The sequence below is a fragment of the Scardinius erythrophthalmus genome (assembly GCF_964197995.2).
Source record: "Scardinius erythrophthalmus genome assembly, chromosome: 6".
NCBI classification, from domain to species: Eukaryota; Metazoa; Chordata; class Actinopteri; order Cypriniformes; family Leuciscidae; genus Scardinius; species Scardinius erythrophthalmus.
In genome coordinates, this window is record NC_138226.1 from 20,894,442 (window position 1) to 20,917,618 (window position 23,177).

At 37.3% G+C, this 23,177-nt stretch overlaps 1 protein-coding gene across 8 annotated transcripts in view; it reads left to right on the top strand.

The window, feature by feature from the left end:
- Nucleotides 1-19,974, top strand: part of col6a3 (collagen, type VI, alpha 3) — a 94,882-nt gene extending 74,908 nt beyond the window's left edge. For 3 of the 8 annotated variants that reach the window (XM_081368555.1, XM_081368561.1, XM_081368562.1), the window contains 40 exons: nucleotides 2,418-3,029; nucleotides 3,199-3,792; nucleotides 3,893-4,507; nucleotides 5,086-5,420; nucleotides 5,552-5,630; nucleotides 5,863-6,008; nucleotides 6,134-6,226; nucleotides 6,333-6,386; nucleotides 6,882-6,953; nucleotides 7,044-7,070; nucleotides 7,278-7,322; nucleotides 7,453-7,506; nucleotides 7,599-7,661; nucleotides 7,747-7,812; nucleotides 8,170-8,223; nucleotides 8,542-8,577; nucleotides 8,711-8,773; nucleotides 8,979-9,041; nucleotides 9,251-9,313; nucleotides 9,631-9,693; nucleotides 9,942-9,992; nucleotides 10,094-10,129; nucleotides 10,251-10,313; nucleotides 10,393-10,455; nucleotides 10,803-10,835; nucleotides 10,932-10,988; nucleotides 11,236-11,721; nucleotides 12,382-12,484; nucleotides 12,630-13,331; nucleotides 13,467-13,569; nucleotides 13,744-13,796; nucleotides 13,890-14,150; nucleotides 14,832-14,912; nucleotides 15,099-15,179; nucleotides 15,370-15,444; nucleotides 15,708-15,788; nucleotides 17,265-17,450; nucleotides 18,184-18,246; nucleotides 18,878-19,066; nucleotides 19,151-19,974. In XM_081368555.1, coding sequence (XP_081224681.1) covers nucleotides 2,418-3,029; nucleotides 3,199-3,792; nucleotides 3,893-4,507; nucleotides 5,086-5,420; nucleotides 5,552-5,630; nucleotides 5,863-6,008; nucleotides 6,134-6,226; nucleotides 6,333-6,386; nucleotides 6,882-6,953; nucleotides 7,044-7,070; nucleotides 7,278-7,322; nucleotides 7,453-7,506; nucleotides 7,599-7,661; nucleotides 7,747-7,812; nucleotides 8,170-8,223; nucleotides 8,542-8,577; nucleotides 8,711-8,773; nucleotides 8,979-9,041; nucleotides 9,251-9,313; nucleotides 9,631-9,693; nucleotides 9,942-9,992; nucleotides 10,094-10,129; nucleotides 10,251-10,313; nucleotides 10,393-10,455; nucleotides 10,803-10,835; nucleotides 10,932-10,988; nucleotides 11,236-11,721; nucleotides 12,382-12,484; nucleotides 12,630-13,331; nucleotides 13,467-13,569; nucleotides 13,744-13,796; nucleotides 13,890-14,150; nucleotides 14,832-14,912; nucleotides 15,099-15,179; nucleotides 15,370-15,444; nucleotides 15,708-15,788; nucleotides 17,265-17,450; nucleotides 18,184-18,246; nucleotides 18,878-19,066; nucleotides 19,151-19,191 — 6,005 coding nt within the window. In that variant the 3' untranslated portion in view covers nucleotides 19,192-19,974. The remainder of the gene's footprint in view (nucleotides 1-2,417; nucleotides 3,030-3,198; nucleotides 3,793-3,892; nucleotides 4,508-5,085; nucleotides 5,421-5,551; nucleotides 5,631-5,862; nucleotides 6,009-6,133; nucleotides 6,227-6,332; nucleotides 6,387-6,881; nucleotides 6,954-7,043; nucleotides 7,071-7,277; nucleotides 7,323-7,452; nucleotides 7,507-7,598; nucleotides 7,662-7,746; nucleotides 7,813-8,169; nucleotides 8,224-8,541; nucleotides 8,578-8,710; nucleotides 8,774-8,978; nucleotides 9,042-9,250; nucleotides 9,314-9,630; nucleotides 9,694-9,941; nucleotides 9,993-10,093; nucleotides 10,130-10,250; nucleotides 10,314-10,392; nucleotides 10,456-10,802; nucleotides 10,836-10,931; nucleotides 10,989-11,235; nucleotides 11,722-12,381; nucleotides 12,485-12,629; nucleotides 13,332-13,466; nucleotides 13,570-13,743; nucleotides 13,797-13,889; nucleotides 14,151-14,831; nucleotides 14,913-15,098; nucleotides 15,180-15,369; nucleotides 15,445-15,707; nucleotides 15,789-17,264; nucleotides 17,451-18,183; nucleotides 18,247-18,877; nucleotides 19,067-19,150) is intronic. The other 5 variants (XM_081368556.1, XM_081368557.1, XM_081368558.1 and 2 more) reach the window with 5 other exon arrangements.
- The last annotated feature ends 3,203 nt before the right edge of the window (nucleotides 19,975-23,177 follow it).

Genomic DNA, 23,177 nt, shown 5'->3' on the forward strand with positions numbered 1-23,177 from the left:
TTAAATATAGAAGTCTTGCTGGTTAACCAGTAAAGAAGATTGCTAACAACACCAGCATTCTATGCTGGGAACAGCATATAATATGCTAAATGAAGATCAGGAGTCAAAGTTGAAGTTAAATCAGTTGTCAGATAGTTTACTAAAGACAAAGTTCTCCACACTTCCAAGGTCCTTAGAAAATGAGTTAGAGCAGTGTTAAAAGTGGGCCGGTACGCACTGGTACGCAGTATCGGCACTTCTATATTTTAAGCTGTACCCTAACTTTTTCTTGCATACCGGCACTTCTCACATGTTACAGGTACCGGGGGCGTAACTAGGTCCTTTTTCTACTCCGCCCCCCTAAAAAATTGTAATTAGCTCTGTAATCTGTACATTAATTTGTGATTGTCTCAGAACGCTTTAAACCTTATATGAAAACGGCGTCAGGCTTCAGCTCCTCCCCGTCTTTTAGTTAAATTTATTCAGCGTGTTTTTCAGTCCGTAGTGGCGCAGAGTCAGCATCAGAAGCAGAGGACAATGTATGTGTTTATTGATAGCTTGTCATGATATCTGCATCTGCAGCTCTTTGTCATGAATGCTGTTTACATAATGTGATGTGGGAGCGATAGAAGACAAGTTACGAGATACGAGTTTCCCATCCACTGTAAAGTTTTCGATGCATTCATACCCTTTCACACATAGAAGACGAAATGTGAAGAAACACTTTAGACGTATTATTCTGGATGTGGTATTAACATCATGCACAGGAATTATTAAAGACACAATCACACTGTAAAAACTTCTATTTAACTTAAATTAACCTGATTCATTCATACCTCATTTAATCTAAAAATTTTAGTTGATACAAAGAAAGAAACATAAACAAACATTTGTGAACCTAAGCTAATTAGACAAATGATTTGTTGAAAGTTGTAATAACAAATCATGATTTTTTTTTAAAGTGCAGTGACAGACAGCACTCAGTCAATGCACTGATTTAAACTGTGAATGACAGAGACAGAAAAAAATCATGTGGAGTTATTTATTTCTACTATTATGACCCAGCAGCTGATTGTGATATGTATAGCCTTAGAGTAATATAGGGCAAATTAAACCAATTGCCAATGTAGAAAATTAAAGTGTTTTTTTCTGTATTCTAAATTAATATTAAATTGTATGATCTGGTTAGTTAAAATGCTGATAATTATAATGAAATTAAATCAATATTCAGGGACTGACTTGATAGGTAGGCTATGAACCTATTGTATATATGTTGTTCCTTGCTTCCCTAGTATACAAACAATATATTAAATGACATACTACACATACTAAATATGCATTAGTAGATACATTTAATGCGTTATTGACTTTCATGACTAAACAAAACAAAATACATAATTATTCTCTGGAAGCCAGATTTAAGGAGTAAATACTGTCACTGCATTCCTAACATGGGTCAGACCCTCGGTCACCTCTCAGATAACAAATACAGACATTGCCCGCAACATAAATACTAGAATAAATACACTGGTTTCAAGAAAACTTTGATTTCCAATTCATTTTATAATACAAGAGGAGGGATTGTAAATCCAACTTCTTCAGTATTATATAGTCACTCAGTGACCATATTAATAAAATGTTCAGTTTTGGTGCTGCCTTTCATTAAGATTTCAACTACTTTTATGATTGACTAATATTTTGCATAGGAAAAAAGGCTTAAAAACTGTGTGCTTTTGTTACTGCTAGAAATGTATAAAGCCTGCCAATTAGATTAAAATTTGCTATACCGAGAAAGTACTTTCCACTGTTTTGTGCAGTATGCAGTGGAGTGAGGCTAAGGCTACACTAAGTGTGGTCAGCTTCTCCATCAACTTTTTGTTTTTGTTTTTAAGACATTCATGCCACAGCATCTTAAAAACACAACAATCATGGTGTGAGTGACATACTGAAACAGCCAGACCTACCACAATAGTCAAAGACTTATATTAATTAAAATGGCACAAACAGTTAAACTTAAACAAACAGTGCACATGATAAGACATACAAAAAATTTTTATAAGTACCAATCTAGAGCATTTTTACATTTAAATGTACAAAATAGACCAAGAATGGATATTTACATCATCCCATAAACTGTGAAGAGGGGAAGAACATCTTCAGAGTGACAAAATTGATAAAGTCCAAAAGACAAAATTGTTAACTATTTAAATATACCTGACAGTCTGTATAACTGTATAAGTAAGTTGAGTTCTACTCGATTTGGTATTAAATCTGTGCAACTGTGTGTGAATCCTGTGTGGTCAGACTGTCAGTTTCATTTGTGTATTTATTGAGATCAATTTACTATTGTTATAGCTATGGTTATTGTCATATTTATTTGTATGTTAAAAAAAAAAAAAAAAAAAAAAAAACATCTCTATTTATTTCCAAAAATATAGAGCCTACAATTCCAGTCCCTTCTGGAGATAAGAGGGATGTTGTTTTCCTTATTGATGGCACAACAAAGATGCGCACTGAGTTCCCTGCCATAAAAGACATGGTTCAGCGAGTGGTGGAGAAGTTGGATGTGGGTCTCGACAATGTCAGGGTCTCAGTTGTGCAGTACAGCGATGATCCCAAAAAGGAATTTCTCCTCAATGATTACTCCACCAAGGATGAAGTTCGTCAAGCAATACGAAGAATGAGAAGCAAAGGTGGCAATCAGCTTAACACTGGCCAAGCTCTGGAATTTGTATCAAAGAACATCTATCAAAGATCAACCGGAAGCCGCGTAGAAGAGGGTGTGCCCCAGTTTCTCATCCTGGTAACCGGGGGAAAGTCAAATGATGACGTATCTGGTCCTGCTAACCAACTGAAGTTAAGCCATGTTGCTCCCTTAGCAGTTGGAGCTCATAATGCGGATGCAGAGGAGTTAAAATTAATTTCTTTTAGGCCGGAACTAACATACACCATTAGTGACTTCAAGCAACTTTCAAGCGTGGAGCAAGAGCTTTTGACCAAAGTCAGTACCATGACCAGAGATGATATTGCTAACCCCCCTATTCCAAAAGGTATTCTACTTTTTCTGGTTTTATTAAAAAGTTATTTCAGGTTAATCAACTATATCAGAATATTTGATGCTTAATTTATTCCTGTCATGTTTATTTTTACACAAGCACATACCATTTTTAGAATATGCAGTCCATTTACTAGTTTATTTTCTTTTTTGTTTCTTATCAGTCGTTCTTAATTTTGGAAGAAAGGACATCATCTTCCTCATTGATGGCACTGACAGTGTTGGACAAAGCGGTGTTGCTCACATTCGTGACTTTATCTTGAAAGTGGTTGATCAGCTTGATGTACAACCTGACCAAGTTCGCGTGGCTCTGGTACAGTATGGTGAAAGACCTAAAACTGAGTTCTCTTTGAACTCCCACGACAACAAGCAATCTGTCATCTCTGCAATCAAAAGACTGCGTCACATGGGTGGACGTGGTGCTGACCTAGCTGAGGCAATAAAGTATGTGATTCGAAATGAGCTCCAACCTTCTGCTGGGGTACGTCTGTCACAGGCTTCCCAGCACTTGGTTGTGCTCACTGGTGGAAGGTCAACATCCGACGTATCTAATTATGGCCCAATTCTCAAAGGCGCTCGGGTCAATTGTATAGGAATTGGTGCAGAAAATGCAGACCCAAGACAGCTGTCACAGATTACCACCACTTCTGATGACGTTCTGCAGGTGACTACTTTCCCAAATCTTCCAAACATACAGAGCAAGTTTATAGCCAGACTTAATGGAACGATTGCAGAGGAAATTCTACCCGACGAGCCAAGTAAGTGGGGCATTACTGTAACTGTTATTTTAGACATACCGTACATGATGCATGTATCATAATAGGATCTAAATGTTTTATTTTGTCTGGTTTCCCGTAGCTGATGGACTCCCACCAGCCAAGGTTGCTGACATTGTCTTTTTGGTTGATGGCTCAATCAATCTTGGCAAGGACAATTTCAAAGAGGTCATGGAATTTATTCTTAATTTAATTGACCTGTTCTTTACTGAGAGAGACCAAATTCAGATTGGTCTAGCACATTATGCTACTGATGTGACCGATGTATTCTACCTCAACTCCCACAAAAATAAGGATGATATTATCAATGCTATAACTCGAGCAGAGTACAAGGGAGGTCGAGAAATTAAAACAGGCAATGCCATTCGCCATGTTCAGAAAACACATTTTGTAAAAGAAAGAGGCAGTCGTAAGGATGAGGGAGTTCCACAGATTCTAATGGTAGTCACTGGTGGACGGTCAAGGGATGACAGCAAAACAGCAGCATTAGGTCTCAAAGCCAGTGGTGTGCGCATCTATGCTGTTGGGGTGGGTGATATTGAGGACGAGCTCAATAATTTGGGCAGTGAAGCTACTACAGTGGCCCGAGCCAGCACCTTCCAAGAGCTCTCTGAGCTGAATGAACAGATTTTGGAAACACTTGATGATGAGGTGAAAGGAATAGGACTGTGCACTGGAGTAAAGGATGCTACAAGAGGTTTGTTTGTTGTTGTTTTTATCAAATGAAAGTTTAAGTGTACAGTTTAAGGGCCAGATTTACTAAACAGGGCAAATTAGCGTGAGAGCACAATTCCAATAAGCACAGATGGGAGTGGAAATTTCTGCGAGTGATCTACTGGTGACATGCAAATTAAAGAACAAAGAAGCAATGACTGGGGCAATCTACTAAGAGCAGTGCAAATTAGCATCTGGTTTAGGACATGCTTTTTTGGGTGGTAAATAATGGTGCAAATACCAGTAAATTGACTAACATTAGTAAATCACCTTGCATAATTCCTTTAAATACTCTCCTCCCATAAATTTTGCGTCTGAAAAGGAAACTCTTACAAATGCATATGCAATAAGGTCAGCCAAAAAAAAAATAACACGGTCCACGCCTTTTCAGTGCAAATTTTTCATTGTATGTCTTTAGTAAATCCTGACAGTAGTTTTTTGTTTAATGCCAAAAGAGGGGTTGCACTTGCGCAAGCTGTTAGTAAATCTGGCCCTAAGTGTTTTGAACAGCGGTTTACTCTTGATTGTCATTAATCGCCATCTCTTTCTACTCCCTGGCAGCATGCAAGTTGGATGTTCTTGTGGGGTTTGATGTGGCTGCACAGAACATTTTTGCTGCTCAGAGATCATTAGATTCAAAGATGTCTGCTATTCTCCAACGTATTACCCAGATGCAGCCCATCAGCTGCACTTCTGGCCAGGTTCCCTCAGTACAAGTTGGCATGTTAGCGATGGACTCTGCCTCAGAGCCTGTGCAGCTGGACTTCACCAGCAGATACACAGAGCTTCTTGAGCCCTTCAAGGCCCTCCGAAATCGTGGACCTTTTGTTCTGAATGGTGCCACAATCAAGGCTTATGCTGATAGATTGAAGAATCAGCCTTCAGACAGTATCAAGGTACATCATTTTATTTCAGGGCAAAGAGCTTTAACCTCAAAATCTTACCATATTGTATGTATTGACTGTATATTTATAAAAAAAATATCTGTGTTATAAATTAAATTAATTGTGTTTTTACACTCATAAAGGTTGTGATACACTTAACTGATGGATTAGATGTCCAGTACAACATTCTGAAAGAGCAAGTTGAATTGATGCGTTTAGCTGGTAAGCATAACCATGATTATAAATATGAAAATGTCTTATGAACTGCATTAATTCACAATCAAATATATATTGGTTGTAACAATACAATCTGTTTCTTTATTTATTATTGTTGTATCAGTTTATTTATTTTTTTATTTTCCGATACTTTTGAAACTTTTGTTGTTGATGATTTATACATCTCACAATATGTTACCACACACATTTTAATTTTGCTTTTCTTTCTTTCTTTAAGGTGTTAGTAGTTTCATTCTTGTTGCACTGGAGAGAGTGCCACGATTTGAAGATGCAGTTCTCTTGGAATTTGGCCGTGGCTTCAGGTACACACGACCTCTGCGTGTCAACCTCATGGACTTGGATTATGAGCTTCTAGAAGAACTGGTAAGAACTGTCCTCATTGCTCAGTCAAATAAGCAAACTAAGGGATGACCTACCTCAGTGACAAAAAGAAATAAATATGTTTGTCTAATATGATTATGGTTGAAAAAATAAATTCTCTTTTTAAGGATAACATTGCTGAGCGGGAATGCTGTTCTGTTCCATGCAAGTGTAATGGCCAGAGAGGGGACAGAGGAGCTGTTGGTGTTCCTGGACCAAAGGTCTAATACATTTTTCTTTAAGAAACAACATATTTTAGGCTAGTACAATTTCAAATTCTGAATTTTACTCACTCATGTCCACATTTCCATGTGTGATTGTCTATAGGGTCAGTCTGGTGGTCTGGGCTTCAGTGGACATCCTGGTGATGAAGGTGGTCCGGTGAGCATGTATTCATTAACTACTATGAATTTCTAAAATGATTTTAAAGGCATATTTTTTTACTCTATTTTGTCTGTGATTCCTAGCTCTAGATCTAGCTTCTCACTTGATTCTAAATGCCCAGTTTCTCACTACAGTTAAATCTTTTTTCCCAACATGCACTAATAAATAGACAGATCCTATACATACCTTTTCAGAGTGTTAGGGTAACATGTTATAAGTAATGCATGCTATGTAATCAGATTACAAATAATGTGATCATTTATTAATTTAAACTATAACACTGTTGTTACTTCTATTTATTTAATGTATTTGCTTGTAAATAAAATTAATCCTCTACCTACCCCATGTCTTCTATCTATCATCTTAAACTTTGCCGTTGTCATTAAATCAATGTGCATTGTTGAATTAGAAGGCAACATTTTGTCAAAAATACAAAGTTTGTACATGTGGTATGTTTTTTTCTCATGATTGTGATAATCCGTATTTTCACAGGGAGAGAGAGGTCCACCTGGTGTAAATGGAACTCAAGGATTCCAAGGATGTCCAGGTCAAAGAGGTGTTAAAGTAAGTGCATTTCAAGTAAATCTCACTTGTTAAGAAAGCAGATTATGGCTAAAACATATTGATTGACTAATCCAATGTTGTTGTTTTTAGGGATCTCGAGGATACAATGGTGAAAAGGTAAGAACTTTTTACTTGTGTTGAATATATATATATATATATATATATATATATATATATATATATATATATATATATATATATATTAACTACATAACTATTTAATAGTGAATAATAATTCTATAATAATATATTACTGTAATATAACATTTACATTTTATCATATTAAAAGAATATGTTTAATTGATAACATTTGTTTTCTTTAAGGGTGAAATTGGAGAGATTGGTTTAGATGGAATCAATGGAGAAGAGGTCAGCTGTTGTCTCGCAAACATGTTTAATTCTGTTTTTTCTAGAAACATTTTACCAGTGATCTGTTGTACAATGGTTTGCAGTCAGTGTTCTCAGTGAATGCCAGTTAAAATGTGTTGTTGTCTTTCAGGGAACAAGTGGTGTTGTTGGGCCTCCAGGAGATAGAGGAAACCCTGGTCAAAGGGTAAGTCATGTAGAATATAGCCGTGGAGTCATGTGGAATAAATTTAAAATAAATAAATAAAATAGAGTTTATCTGATCTTTTTTGTTTCTAGGGGCCTAAAGGGGCCAAAGGCCAGGCAGGAGATGTTGGTCAGACTGGAATACGTGGTGATCCAGTATGTTACTCAAGAATGTGTTGTAATTTAGAATGACTTAGTCTTCATTCAATAAGAGAATTTGATGTTGCTGTTGTTGTTATAGGGCACCCCTGGAAGAGACAACAACCAGAGGGGACCAAAAGGTGACCCAGGCGATGCTGGCCCAGCGGTATGGTCAATTTTTTTAAACTTAGTCAGTCATTCTGGTGGATTTTTATATTTATTTGATTGTGCCTGGTCAGTGGTCAGGACCATAGAAAATGTTCATGCATCTATATTGTAAAGTAACAAGCTTAATCTCGTCTTAATTTATAGTTCTACACTAATAATCTAATTTAAAAGTCATGTAAGTTGTTATATCAATTATTTCTCATCACATTGTATTTTAGTTTCTGGCAATGGTCAAGGTCTGTAAGACTTATTCGTTTCTGCATATTTTTTCAATGTGGACTATAAAATGTTTGTTTGTACTTTGTGAATAAAATGCACAACTGCAATGCAGAGTTCATTGATGTGTTTTCTTTAGGGAGAGCCAGGGGTGGATGGAACTAAAGGAGGTCCTGGTGAACCAGGCAGACGGGTATGTTTTCTCGACCAAAGGGAATTATTTTTCTAACTTAACCAGTTCATAAATCTTCTCTTAAAACCCCTTAGCTCAATCAAATGTTTAGAACCTAAACACACAAGAAATTTGTACACTATTATGAGATAAACTAATTAAAAAAAAAAATATATATATATTTGGCTTTAATAACCATTCAAAATAGTACTTGTTACCTCAAGTTTAAGCCCTGTTATCTATGGTAATACATGATTTGAAATGTTTTGTATCAGAACATGAAATGATGAGTGACAGATGTTCTTTTCATAATATTATTCACCTTCTCTTTTGAAAAAGGGCTCTGATGGTAGAAGGGGGCCTCCCGGTCAAGCTGTGAGTAGACATAAGCTATTCCATGCCATTAATGGAAATAAACATTATTTTAACGCTCCCATAGTAATCCATAGTGTTGTTGTTTTATTAAATTGATTTGTTTTGTTTTTTGATGGCTCTGTTGCATCTATAGGGTGCTGCTGGAAGGCCCGGAAGTGATGGTTTAGCAGGAGAGACAGGAATTGGAGGACCTCGGGTAAATTAATAAGTTGTAAATAGCAGTTGTGTAAAACAAAAGACCCATGACATGTTATACATTCAAACATAATGGCTCCAATATGGTTTACAATCTGGTTACATTTATTTTTCATGGAAATTTGCACGCATGTCCCACAGTTTTATTATTAAATAGAAAATATATTATATATAATATAAATATTATGTATCTGTACTTATTTTAGGGTCCCGCTGGACCAATTGGAGCACCTGGTCTTAGAGGAGAGGATGGAAACCCTGGTCCAAGGGTAAGAGAAGAAGTTTAAGCATGTTCTTTTCCTTGTTTTCTCTGCTACCAAAAAAGTGATTGTAACAAGGATTCGGGTGCAGACAAAAGGTTTAATAACTTTATACTTGCACAAAGAAGGAGTTTTGGTTTATTACTTAACAAATGAAAAGAATACATCTCCTGCTTTATATGAGGAAAGCATTCATCTTATTTTATATTTATTTTTAGGGGCCAGGAGGACTGCCAGGACCTTCTGGAGAAAAGGGCAGAAGAGGTGCTGTTGGCCGCAAGGTACTGGTCATCTTTAGCATTAGCAATTCCTTTTCCAAGCAGTTTCACTCTCTTACTTCAGTTACCACTGGCAAGCTTAAGCAATTTATTAAAGAAAACATCTCACTGTCGACCTAAAGCAAAGTTTCTGGGGAGTTTGTATTTGTACAATTTGGGCAGAGGAAGTTAACTCACTTTTTTTTCCACTGCATTAATGTGAAAAGTAGGGTGCTCTTTCAGCTGTTACATTTCATTCGATCTTAACTGCTTTGTGTGTCACCATTGCACCTTTTATATTTATAAAATTATGATTCACATTTTTCACTTTCACTCTAAAGGGTGAACCAGGGGACTCAGGACCTAAAGGTGTTGTTGGACCCCAGGGACCCCGTGGGGAGCCTGTAAGTGAGGAGTCACACAACCTGCACCAGTCATACCAAATACATGTAGCAATAATAACAAATAATAACCATCAGCATTATTATGTGAGACACTGATGAATAGATAGAATAATTATAAAAATGAAAACATACAGCACAATGTTCATTTATCAGTCCCATCTTCTGTATATTACCAGATTGGTCTAGATGGGTAGTTAAATTCAGAATACAAATGAGAGTTAAACTAAGGAGATTTCCTGTCAATACAGGGTGAGGATGGGCGAGATGGGTTTGGTGTACCTGGTCCTAAAGGAAGAAAGGTGAGTGTGTGTTGCTGTATAATCATTTTTTTTAGCATAGTGCTTAAGTACTATTTACTCAAAATGTATTTTACACTAAACACAATTTAATGTTGTTTTAGGGTGATGAAGGTTTCCCTGGTTTCCCTGGTCCAAAGGTGAGATGACTGGAGTTGTCTGCAGCCTTGAATGTTTTACAGCATATACTGTAGTTTTTATACAAATGCACTGTGCAAAACAATAGAAGTAACTAGATGTTAAATCTGAATCGATTGAAAGGGTGAGGCAGGTGACCCTGGTTCAAAAGGAGGACCTGGACCTAGAGGAAACAATGGCCAGAGGGTGAGTAATCTTGATTGAACTGTTTTTATGAGGTCATTACGTCCATAATGCTGGTAATGACAGATAATATGTTTTGTAGGGTACCTCAGGAGGACGTGGTGGTCCTGGTCAAAAGGGAGATAATGGATACCCTGGGCCCTACGTAAGCAAAATATTTTGATACTATACGGATTTCTTTGACGTATTCAAAAAAAATCCTGCAACAAATCTTTAAATACAGTAATGTTGACTTTGAATTAACAATGTGGCTCAGTTGAGGCATGAAACAAGGGCTGTTCTCTCTTACAAAGTGTGCAATTTTCTTTGCTTTGATTTACTCAAGCTGTTGATTATTATTACTTTTTTTTACTGGTGACAGACATTAGTTTGGCTCACTAAAATGCTCTGTGGATTAAATCCAGATCGCTCTACCCAGCTGTGTTCAGCTGTTGAGAAAGTGTTTCTCTCTCATTTTTTGCAACTGATTTTTTTTTCTGTTGTCAAAAACAGGGCCTTAAAGGACCCCGAGGAGTTGGTGCTGTGGTATGTACTTTTCCTTTCTTTCACTTTATAAGTGTCTTTATTGTTTATTCCTACTGAAATGTTTTGAAAATTAATGAACAATTTTTGTCCATACAGCAATGTGATTTGGTCAAGAAAATTAGGGATAACTGTCGTAAGTATATTGATTCTCCAGTGTAGATCTAATTATGTTCCCTTTCTTATAGTTTGAGTTATACTTTTATAGACTTTCTTATAGTTATACTTTAATGTTTTGAAATCTTTCTTTCTTTTTCTTTCTTTTTTTAGCTTGCTGCTATGGTAAGTGAAGAGTGAACAATCTCCTCTGCATTTCCACTGTGCTGTAAGAGTTTCAAACACTCATTACGAAATACTGTACTTCCAGTTCAGCTTTTGAATATTTAATTCCTCAGGTGCTCAGGAATGTCCCCTATACCCCACTGAGTTGGCCTTTGCCCTGGATTCATCAGATGGTGTATCCCGCTCTGCTTTCAACAACATGCGGGACACTGTTCTCCGCTTGGTCAGTGACATCACTATTGCTGAGAGCAACTGTCCCCGAGGCGCCCGTGTTGCTCTAGCGCTCTACAACAATGAGGTGACTACCGAGATACGCTTTGGAGATAGCCAGAAGAAGCGAGCACTTGTTGAGCGAGTTCAAGGGCTCCAGGCTCAGCAGACCCGTAAGCAGCGCAGCTTGGAGACAGCCATGAACTTCATTGCACAGAACACATTCAAGAGAGTTCGCAGTGGCTTCCTTGTGCGTAAGGTTGCTGTTTTCTTTGTCAACGGCCCTGTGACAGTCACACAAGAATTCAGTGCCGCTGCTCTGCGCCTCTACGATGCAGGAATCTCCTCTGTATTCCTTCTTAACCGTGAAGATCGTCAACTCACAAGAGCCTTGCAGGTAGGAGCAGTAGAAGGGCAAATATTGTAATTGGCGTCTTTAAGAATAATAACTAGTTTCATTCCATTTCCATTAGTGTTGGTAAATGTTTTCATTCATTTAGTATGTTTCATCACTCATCTAAGTGGCTTCGTCAACTGTCCTTGTGTGAATGCCCTTTGTCTTTAAACATTAGAATACTGTTCAGAAAGTGTAGCAGCCATACAATGTTGGGCCATCGTGACAGTAGTTGTTTCATTGCCCCAGTACATAGGCTTGACCTCTTTGTACTGAAATGCATATATTGTGTAACTTTACTTTGGTGTTGGTCTCTGCCTTAATGCTTAGTTAAGCTTAAAATGTTCAGGTCATAGGCACAACAACTGTGATTGTAAAAAATTGCCAAGTAACTTCACACCTTCAGTGAGCTAATTTCCAAATCAGATTGCAGCTTACATAATTTTGTAGTGTTTGAAGTTGTGAAATGGGAAATGTTTGGAAATGTCAACCTCTTGGATTAATTAACTGTAATTAACTCTACATAAACTTTACCTGACAGGTTTAATAAGTGTTTTAGTGCAACAGTTGTAAATTAAGTGAAAACTTGACATAACCGATGTTCTGATTAGATGTTTGGTGTAAATGAAAGCATATAATTATGTTACAATCACTCTGTTTCAGCTTAACAACACTGCATTAGCCCAGATTAATGTCCTACCCTCACCTGGAAGTGCTGAATACAACAATGTAATCAAGAAGATCATGACGTGCCATATCTGCCTGGGTAAAACTGTGTTATCATGTGTACTACTGTTCAGCATTAAAAAAGCCACCAAACTAATTTATTTTAAATAAACTTTTTAAACTGGCAAAACAGTAACAAAAGAGAATGTTTGAATGGAATATTTCATCTGTCACAATTCTTTTAGACTTCTGTGCCCCGGATCAGATCTGTGATTATATTCCTCCACGTGGAGTCCGAGACCGGAGGGATCCCACCACTGACTTGGACATCGACATGGCCTTCATTCTCGATAGCTCAGAGAGCACCTGGCCCTCCGTCTTCTTAGAGATAAAGCAATATGTGGCTCTAATGGTAGAGCAGCTAGAGATGTCCCCTGAGCCAACCAGCACTACCCATCATGCTCGAGTGGCACTTGTCCAGCATGCACCTTATGAATACTTGCACAATGGCAGTGGCATTCCCATCAGGGTGGCCTTCGGTTTGACAAATCACAACTCACCAAACAGTGTTCGAAGCTTCTTACAGGATAAGGTACACCAGCTGGAGGGAGGACGTGCCCTTGCAGCTGCTCTTGAAGGCACTGTTGAGCATGTGTTTGAGAAGGCACCACATTCCCGCCACTTGAAGGTATTAGTTCTGTTGGTGACTGGACCAGTTGAACTGCACGAGGAGAGGATAATAAGGGCCGCTACTGAAGTTAAATGCAAAGGATACTTCATAGTGGTGATGGCAGTTGGAAAGCTGTTCAGTTCAGGTGATGTCCGTGTCCTGGCCCAAGTGGCAAGCGAGCCATCAGATGTGTTCTTTAAGAGGGTGGATAGACCTTCAGGCTTCTATGATGACCATATTCAGACATTTGCCAGACTGTTGCCCAAGTACCTCGGCCGTAAGTTATCATTTAACGTTCTCAAAATGTTTAGGAAAGTTGCCTATTATATCCAATGATGTATTAGCCTGTCATTTCGTACCAGGTTTTTCTTCAGGAACTGTTACTAACAGTTTCTTTATTCTTTATATATAGTTGAAAATGCTTTCTACCTGTCGCCTGAAGTCTCTAAGAAGTGCCAGTGGTATCAGAGTGACCAACCACACAAAGCCCCGTTCACTTTTCCACAAACAGAGGAGTGAGTATACTTATGAGCAAAGTTCCCTGTAAACCGCACATGCACGCATTTGATGTTGCTCCTGCATAGACAGACAGACAGACTGTACTCTATGAGTTGCTAATTAATTTAATTCATGTTAATGCTGAGTTTGTCAATATATTGTGTGAATATCGCTATGATGTCTTTTTCCAGGAAACGCCAGAAGCATTATGGACAGCAGGAGGTTCATGACTCAAAACATAAAGGTACTGACAGTATGCGCTGTAGGTTGTGTGTATTTGTTTATAAAACAATGTTTAGGGTTTAAGTCATGTCACATTATGAATGTGTTTGACCAGAAACGGGTATGGAGGAACTGCATCTGGTTAACGTCACCTCCAGCGGATTCTCCCTACAGTGGTTGAGTGGCGATTCAAAGGCAACCCATGAGGTTACTGTGACTCGTCTGAAGGATCACAGTCTGGTACTGAGGAAAAATGTGACCGGCAGCCATCTCTCCATTACTGAGCTGGAAGCAGCCCAAACCTATCACGTAGTGGTCAACACTCACAATGTCAATGGTCATGTTGCCAGCACTTACAAAGGCATTGTACCCACAAGTAAGCTCATCATGTTTTTCACACAAATTTCTCTTTGTGTGATTGTCCCGTAGTTGAGATTATGATAAGTATAATGATAAGTAATGACATGAAAAGGTATGCTTTAAATGTCGTTAACAAAATTATAATCTACTCCCCTATAAAGCAGTATGATTATATATATATATATCAGTGGAACACAAAATAAGTTATTTAGCAGAATTTCTACATACTGTGTATAGAACAAGGAGGCAATCATTTAAATCGTCATACAGAAATTCTGCTGCAGATTAATTGTGGTAGATTTATGATAGATAATATAGAGTTTCCAGTGTGCTTAACTCAGGACCTTATTTGGTTAGTGAAGGAGATTTGCGACCTGTGCTGGAAGACAACATTTTCAGTGAATAGCAACTTATGGTCTGTTTCTCACAAACGTATTGAGTGGCTTTGACTTCTACTTTTTAGAGCTTTTTGGGGGGTTGGTCAGGCCTAGTTCTTATTTATGTATTTTTTTCTTATTCAAAAAAGCAGACTAGATATCTTGCTAAATAGTATCTTTAATGTTCCCTTATCATGAAAAATCATACAGGTTTCCAACGTCAGAGTGAATCGTTGATGTAAATACATTTTTTGTGAACTGTTCTTTTAATGTTGGGCTCTGCAGGATGACATTAACCTCATAATCATCCTTTTAAACAGAATCAGCACATCCGAAGGTCCTTACTGTAAGTGACGTGATGGGGATTGTGCCCACTGCACCCTTGAGTAAACCGGAAACAAGTAAGTGACAGAGAATTTGCTCAACAGATTGTATCAGTTGATTTATTTAATTTTTTTGCATATTTTATTAGTACAACTTAAAGTGCAAAGAGGTTGATGTGTGTTTTTTTATTCACCCTATGAATGCTTGCCAGAAAACTGAGCGCTGAAATATCATGTAAACGTCAAATTTGTCCTTTTTAACAGAATCAGCAGAACAGAAAATTCTTAATGCCAGTGAAATGATTGGGTTGATGTCCACTGCACCTTTGAGTAATCCAGAAATTAGTAAGTGACAGATTAGAAGAATACAGATATTTTTTTCTGAATATGATATAACATAAAAAGCGGTAAGAATATTGTATTTCCATATCCTTTCCCTGTACATAGTTCAGAGTTTGATAAGTATGAAAGTATTTATGATTACTGTAAAATAAGATCCCTGCAGGAGTTAGTTAACTTCAGATTTCTTTTGAAGCAGCAGAACAGAAGGTTATTACTCCAAGTGAAGTGATGGAGATTGGGCCCTCTGCACCCTTAAGTAAACCAGAAAGTAAGCAGCATAAAGTATTTTCTCAATAAAATAAGAAAGAGGCTTTTTCAGCTAATACAGTATAACAGACACAGCTTTTGTAATCGGAATCGGATCGTATAAAACAAATACTATCAACAGATTCATTCTTAGTGTATATTTGATGTGATGGCCCTTGCTTTAGTACTGTTATATAGTTCAGAGTTTAAATGCGAATGCATTCTTGTTGGCTGAAAACAATGATCTCTGTGAGATCAAACTAATTTCATATTGGTCATTAACAGAAACGGCAGAACAGATGGTTCTTGCTCCAGGTGAAGTAATGGGAATGGTGTCCTCTGCACCCTTAAGTAAACCAGAAATATGTAAGTGATGCAGACGATCAACCCCACTGTATATACGGAAAAAAAAGTAATTTTACATGTCCAAAATGGCCATGTTTTTAGCGCAATTTTCCACCGGACAAAATTGCGATTGTTAACTCATGATTTCTGTTCTGTCTGTGCGCACCAATCTTGCACTTCTATCTACTCCTCAACCAGACCACCTAGAGACTTCGGGTTTTCGGCATTATGTTAAGGAAGGTCTAATCTCGGGAACGCACAAAAAAAAATCCGAAAAAAAATTTACTATCTCTTAGTGTTGTGATCCCATGACGTCAGAAAATTGCGCTAAAACACTCACTGAGTTTTTATTACTTGTTTTTTTTGTGTGATTCCTATCCACAAACAAACAGCACATACATCAGCATAAATGAATGAATGTTTTTCATTTACTTGTTTGTGAAATTCTCAGACAAGTTTTCTATTTGAATTTTTGGAGAACATCTTGTTTAAATTATACATCAAAGCAGCATTGTGGGTGCTTTGGGATAAAAAAAAATCGTGGCATTAGAGGTTTCTTGTATGTCAGACTTGTGCGAGATCAACAATGAAATGTCTGCATATTCAATGTTAGTTTTTGTACTGATTGTTTAAAAGATGTAATAACAGTTAAACTTGTAAATTTAAAAGTCAGAACAGCTTAGAAACCTGCATGTTAAACAGGCTTTTGTAGTTTTGGAGTATTGAAGAATCTGTACTATAAATGATTTCTTCATTCTGTTCTGTTATGATGGAGGTATAGCAAAGCAAGAAGATCATTGTCTTATAAGTTGGCAGTAGGGAACCCCTTTTCATTCAGGGCAGTTTGACTTTTAACATAAATGCATCTAAAAAAAAACTAACCTAGATTATATTGAACTACACATAATTTGACTTGATAACCCACTAACAAAATTCAATACTTACTTTGAAGGAAAACAGTGATTGTTTCACATAAAAGGCATGTTTACTCTATGGGGGTTATGAAGCAGACATTTGTGAGATGGCCCCAGCACAGACAGAGTTAATGAGACTGACATCACACTAATTACCTGCAGATGGCACTTGTACAGCATATAAATCAAATGAACTGGAAATGGCAGTATATGTGCTTTAAAGTTCTTTTGGATCAACAGTGCTGACAATACTGAAGTGAATGCACTAAACTTACTCCTATTTTGAGCAAAAGATGTCTAGAATGTAAATAGAGAACTGTATGTCTTTTGGTGGCCTTTCCAAGTGTACATACAACAAAGCTTAAACATTACATTTTGACATCATGCTTTGATTTGAAAATGACACATGGTTTGCATATTCCTGATTTTGCTAACCCATTAAAATAATTAGCTAATCCCATATGAGCTATAACAATCACCTAATATTGACTATATGTTCATTTTACTGACGACACTAACTGTTTTTGTCTTTCCTCTTTCATGATAATCCCTCTTTGTTTGTCTCTGTGTTTGCATGTTTCAGTTAACAATTTTATGGACCCATGCTCACTTGACTTTGACACTGGACTGCCATGCAAAGATTACCAAGCTAAGTGGTACTTTGACAGAAAGAATGGATTCTGTACACAGTTCTGGTATGGAGGTTGTGGAGGAAATGACAATAGGTTTGAGACTGAGGCTGATTGCCTCAAACGCTGCATGAAGACAGGTATGTCCGCCCTTTAACCCCTTGACACGAACTCTGCAACAATCGATTTGCTCTGTTATCTCTATTTAGGACTAAAAAAAAAAAATGAATGAATGAATAAAATCAGGCTATAAAAACAGTTTACAGGTTGCAGTGCTCATGTCAAAGTCTTAAAACGCTTAAATCCCAAAATAGGATCAAATTAGTGCAAACTCTTGCTACAAAATTAGACTACTTGTCAATTAGATTATTTATTTCATCTAAATCATTTACAGCACACTAAATGCAGTGCCTTACTAAGATAACATTGTATGATTCACCAGCCTGATCTCACGGCAATTCGTACGAATTCATACGACCTCACTCGTACAAATTCGTACGATTTTTGCTAAATCGTACATATTTTACGAATTGCCCAATTCGTATGAATTCATACGAATGACCTACCCCTGACCCCGCCCCTAAACCTACCCATCACGTGGGTTTAGACAAATCGTACAAATTCGTACGAGTGAGGTCGTACGAATTCGTACGAATTAGCCACTTTTTTATCACTCGTACGAATTCGTACGAATTGGTCGTGAGATAGCGTTGGATTCACCCAGTAGGCCTAACTCTCCAGCACTGACCAACAATAACCGTATTACTAGCCTAGAGACTTTCCCTCGTGGCTACTAGCACTCCTAAAAGGAAGTACAATAAAATGAAAGATAGGAAAATGATTGTTTAAATTTTTTTTTTCTTACTACCACAGTGGCTGAGTATAAAGCAAGTGACAAGCATGTCAAAGCTGTTCTCCCCCCAGCACCAGCTCCAGGTCAGTCCACCGGTTACAGTAACCTCTAAAAACCTCTTGAACCTTTTTCAAAAGTGATGAAGTGTTCAAAATTCTGTTATAGGACCACTTTATTAAAACTGTGCTGTACTGGGAGTAATACATTTGTAATTCAGAAGAGATCAGATTATTTGTAGTAATCACTGATGCATGCACATTGATTTACACAAGAAACAGGGTTCATGGATAATAATGTGCAAAATATGGCCCATGTGAAGGTTAAGAACTTCTTGCCAAAGACCTTTGAAAATGTTAAGACAACACATCCTTACTTGTTATGTAATGCACATTCCTTAGTGAACAATACTTTACCACTTTTTGATGACCTCTGGAAAGAATACAGTGAAATCATTGTGTAAATGTTGTATCAAGTGAACTGAAAGGTCTGTATAGCTATAGCTAATTTTAGGGCAAAGTATAAATGTTTCAAGAAACTATGTTGCAGATGACGTGTCCACAGAGGACAACCCTTGATGTCATCTAGTTAACTTAGCAAACCTGCTAATTTTCCAAAACCTCACTAAGATCCAGTATATCTGAAAGGCTTTTGCAAATAATTAGATATTGTATTAAATTCTGTCATTTTTCTCATCCTCACTATGCTCTCTAACAGCTGCCTTGCACTCCAGTGTGGATATCTGCAAGCTACCAAAAGAAGAAGGTTCCTGTGCTAAATTTGTGCTTAAATGGCATTACGACCCACTTAGTGGAAACTGTACTCGCTTCTGGTACGGAGGTTGTGGAGGGAACCAGAATCGCTTTGATACACAAGATGAGTGTGAAAAGGCCTGTGGAAAAGCGGGTGAGATTACTTCTAAAAATTGCATGTCAAAGTGATATTAGTGTGAAGATCAAGGCATACTTTAACATATTTGTTTTTTAACAGCACCTGTTAAAGAAGGGATCATCGCTGCAGTTAAAACATAGAAACTAATGAAGACTGTAAGCTAACCACTGACGACATTTAGAGGAAATAGCACCTAAAACTAGAAGCTTCACCACAGCCAAGATGCCTGCACTGGACCCTGCTAGAGGATTTGATCCAAAGAGAACCTTGAAGTAGTATTTTCCAAATAAGAAAAAAGCAGAACAAGTTTCTTTGTTTCGTGCTGGTGCTACAATCAGTTTCTTTAATATTTTTAAATTGTTTTATTTTTAATGTGTGTATGGGTTTGTATGAAACCCAGTGTAAATGTCCAGGGCAAAATAACTTTTTTGTTTTTATTTTCTTTTAAAGAATGTTGTTCCGTTTTAATCATATGGTTTGTTTGTGGAAATATTTTGATCAAAACATATCAATAAATCTTTGTAGTTATGAGACAGGTTCATGACAGTTTAGTTCCATTTAGTAAAGTCTGCTCCTACTGCAGTACCCTTATTATGTTTTTTTACTGCTTGGAAGGAAGAATCTTAATTGCTCTTTTTGGCATACCGATCTTCACTGAAGCTCTCCACTGAATCTCCAAGCAAATGCTATGTTGATGTTTGCAAATTAGGTAACTATAAAATGACCATCATCTGAAATCAACGTCATTTTTTAAATAACTATGCACTTTTGGAATCATTGCCTTACACACAAGTTTTGATTTCAAAAAGCAATTGGAATGTACTGTTCAAACTGTATTTTTTGGGGGGTTGGTGTTTAAAAAAAAAAAACTTTGTATTTGGAAATGGGAAGATATAAATAAATGAGTCTTTATATAAAACTTTGATTTTGATTTGTCCTTTCTTTCTTTCTTTCTTTTTTTTTTTTTTTTTTTTTTTTTACTTATTGTAATGCATTAGAAGCTTAACATCATTTTACTCCTAGGCTGCCGTGAGTCATGCTGAGAAGAATATCCTTTTTTATGACTCTGAACATTCAATATAAGTACTGCTAAGAGAACAAGAAATTAAATAGACAGATGTGACCTTTGCATGCTCAAGGAAGAGCACTGTGTTTAATGCAGTAAGCATTAGCAGCTTATATAGCATAGTTCCATGAACGAGATTGTCTCCTTCCTTTAACTTGCACGCTTCCACAACTTGATACATGGTTCAGACTCTGAAAAATAAAATTAAATGGATCAACTCATTCAAAGTGCAAGAACCTGAATGTTTATCAAAAAGAGGCATGCTTCTGATTTCCTCTGTTGCACCAAGGCGGTAATTTCCTCTCTCCCTCCTGTAAATGTTGTATTTTTCATGATGGAAATTACCCCAAATCAAGACTGTTTGGGGAGGACAGGCAGCTTCATCAGCAGACGTTTTATAAATCAAAGTTTGTTATCTTCAGTTGCCATAGAACTTGAGAAACATTTCACTGTGAACTCTATGTGACCCAATTTAGAAGTTCTGAATTTAAAAATACAGCATGTTTTCATATGAGCACTTCCTTATTAAACACCTGAAACCAGTTCCAGCCATTTATATTCACAAAATAAGGTTATTAGCAAATGAAAGTGTATAATCTCCATCAACAGCTGAGGCGATAATGCATGAATTATGATCTGTTTTTCCATTCTTAAATTGGGCCTCAATCAGCACGTCTTATATCACCATATAAACACTTTACACAGCATCTCAGTCTGATTTGTTATGCACACGTGTTGCATTTTTCTCTGCCAGTCTGTAAATCCATCACTGCAGCATATATGAATGTTGTTCAATCCTGAACAATCTGCACGTGGTCTTGTGGGCTTTGCAGCAGCCCCTCTGGCCCCTTCCCATGCTGAGGTTAACTGTATAATAAATGTATCAGTGCTTTCCAATAGGTTCCTGCAGAGCTGAATGCCAGGTTTTGGTTTTCACCACTGTTGTATTTTACCATTTATATATATTTTAAATCCTGTTTTAATGCAATGATTCATTGTGATTGAAGGATGTCATTCTGCACGTCATCAATGTCTCATGTTTCAGCTGCTCAAGCTAATGTATGCTTTATAAAGTAGCCTGGTCCTATTTAGTTATTTTTCTTAGAAGTTATTCTTTCTTGTGTATAGCACAGAATTAAAGCACAATGCACTGATAGTGCTAAATCAACAGTGCATCTGCACATTGATACTTTCAAAAGTTTTTTAGCGTTTTCCTGCATCCCTGTAGCTCAAACAATAAATCATGCCGCTAGCAATGCCAAGGTCATGGCTTCGATTCCCAAATAATTCAAGAACTGAAACATTATTATGTCAAGTCAAGTCATCTTCATTTATATAGCGCTTTTAACAATGTAGATTGTTTCAAAGCGGGTTTACAGTAACAAACGGATAATTTTTTGGCTTTTAACTTTAACTTTTCCAGCTAAAGTTAGTTTTGATTGATTCACGTCCGTCGCAAGGATCATTAGTTATTAAATTAGAGGCCGCTAAGACGACATCGTTCTCTCTACACAGACTAAACGCGAACCTGTGAGAAACGCTGATGGCGCTCGCGTGCGCATCAAGAATTAATTCTATAGGCTAGTTATGCGCATTTGAATATATGTGCGCAGGTTTGTAATTCCCTACAAACCAAGCCTTAAACTATTTGTCTGGCCTTACAATTTTGAAACAGAATTTTATCACTTCGGGGTAGATACGCGAAACCGAAATTATCCCGACATCGCTTTATCTGTAGAGTGGGAAAGGGATCCTTCACAGGGAGAGACTAGGGGGAGAGTGGGGTGAGTTGTGCCAGTTTTTACTCAAAGTGACTTTAAAGTGAGGCCATGGCAGTAATGCCTTCAACTTAAGGATGTACATATATTTCAGGATGTGGTGCATCCCTGAGAACAATAACTTTGGATCTGAAATAAATTGTTTCAGAAATATAGCTCTTGGAAAAAAAGTGGTCTCATGGCACAACTTGCCCCTGGTGCGGGGGAAGTTGTGCCTTTGGGGGAATACATTGGGGGTAAATTGTGCCAGTGATTTCTGAAGTAAAACAGAACATTTTAATGTTATGAACCATACTGCTATATGAAAGCAAGATAAATTCAATACAAAATTACTAATTTAAGGTTTATTTAGATATTGTCACCCTGGAATACCATAGCATGCGTTTTTCCTACTATGGTCAATTGCATAGGGATTTTGTATTGAACATAACTCTGGATCACAGTGTCATAGAGACAAGGGGGTGGGCTCATTTTACTCAGACGACCAATCAGTCTCTCAGGATCATTGTGAAGCTATCAAGCTACGCCCTAGCAACCATTTAGAGCACCATAGCAACACAATATATGATATTTGTGAATCATTTCAGGCAAAAAGGCTTTGGCAATAGATGCCTGTTGACATAGTGATGTCTGTCAATTATGTAACATAAGAATAAAGTGACTAGGCTAATTTCTAAACATCCTATTGTGACATAGGCCACTTAAAAATGGAATAAAACTTCTCTTTAATAACATAGTGCAAACTCAAAACTGAAATCAGTGTTAGCTAAATTAAACAAATAACAGGCAGGCCCAAATAAAACAATGATGAGGCATGACCATCTCCTCACTTCTCAAGATTATCCCCTGTGAGTATGTAGGTCTAGGTGGTCTGGATCTGGCACAACTTAACCCAGGCCCTTTGGCACAAATCACCCCAGACCCACAAGTTTGAAAAACTAGCATGATCCAGCAGTTAAGAGCTAACGTCATGCTAACTGTATAGACTCATTGTGTAGCCTACTAAAGCACTAAAACGTGTGTGAAATTTTTTCAGACTTGTCTATAATTGTTCAGACACTACAATCAAAAAACCTTAATCATAGAAATTTTACTTTGAAAGGGAAAAAACTGTTTTTTGCACTAAAATATGCTTAACTCTCATGCCATGTGTCTCTCTTCTTTGGAGGACGAGTAAAAGTGATTGCTTTTCAAAATTATGTGGTCTCATGACCAATTTCTTCTATGGTTTTCCAGAAACAAGGGTGGAACTACTTCCCCCCTGGCACAAATCACCCCACTC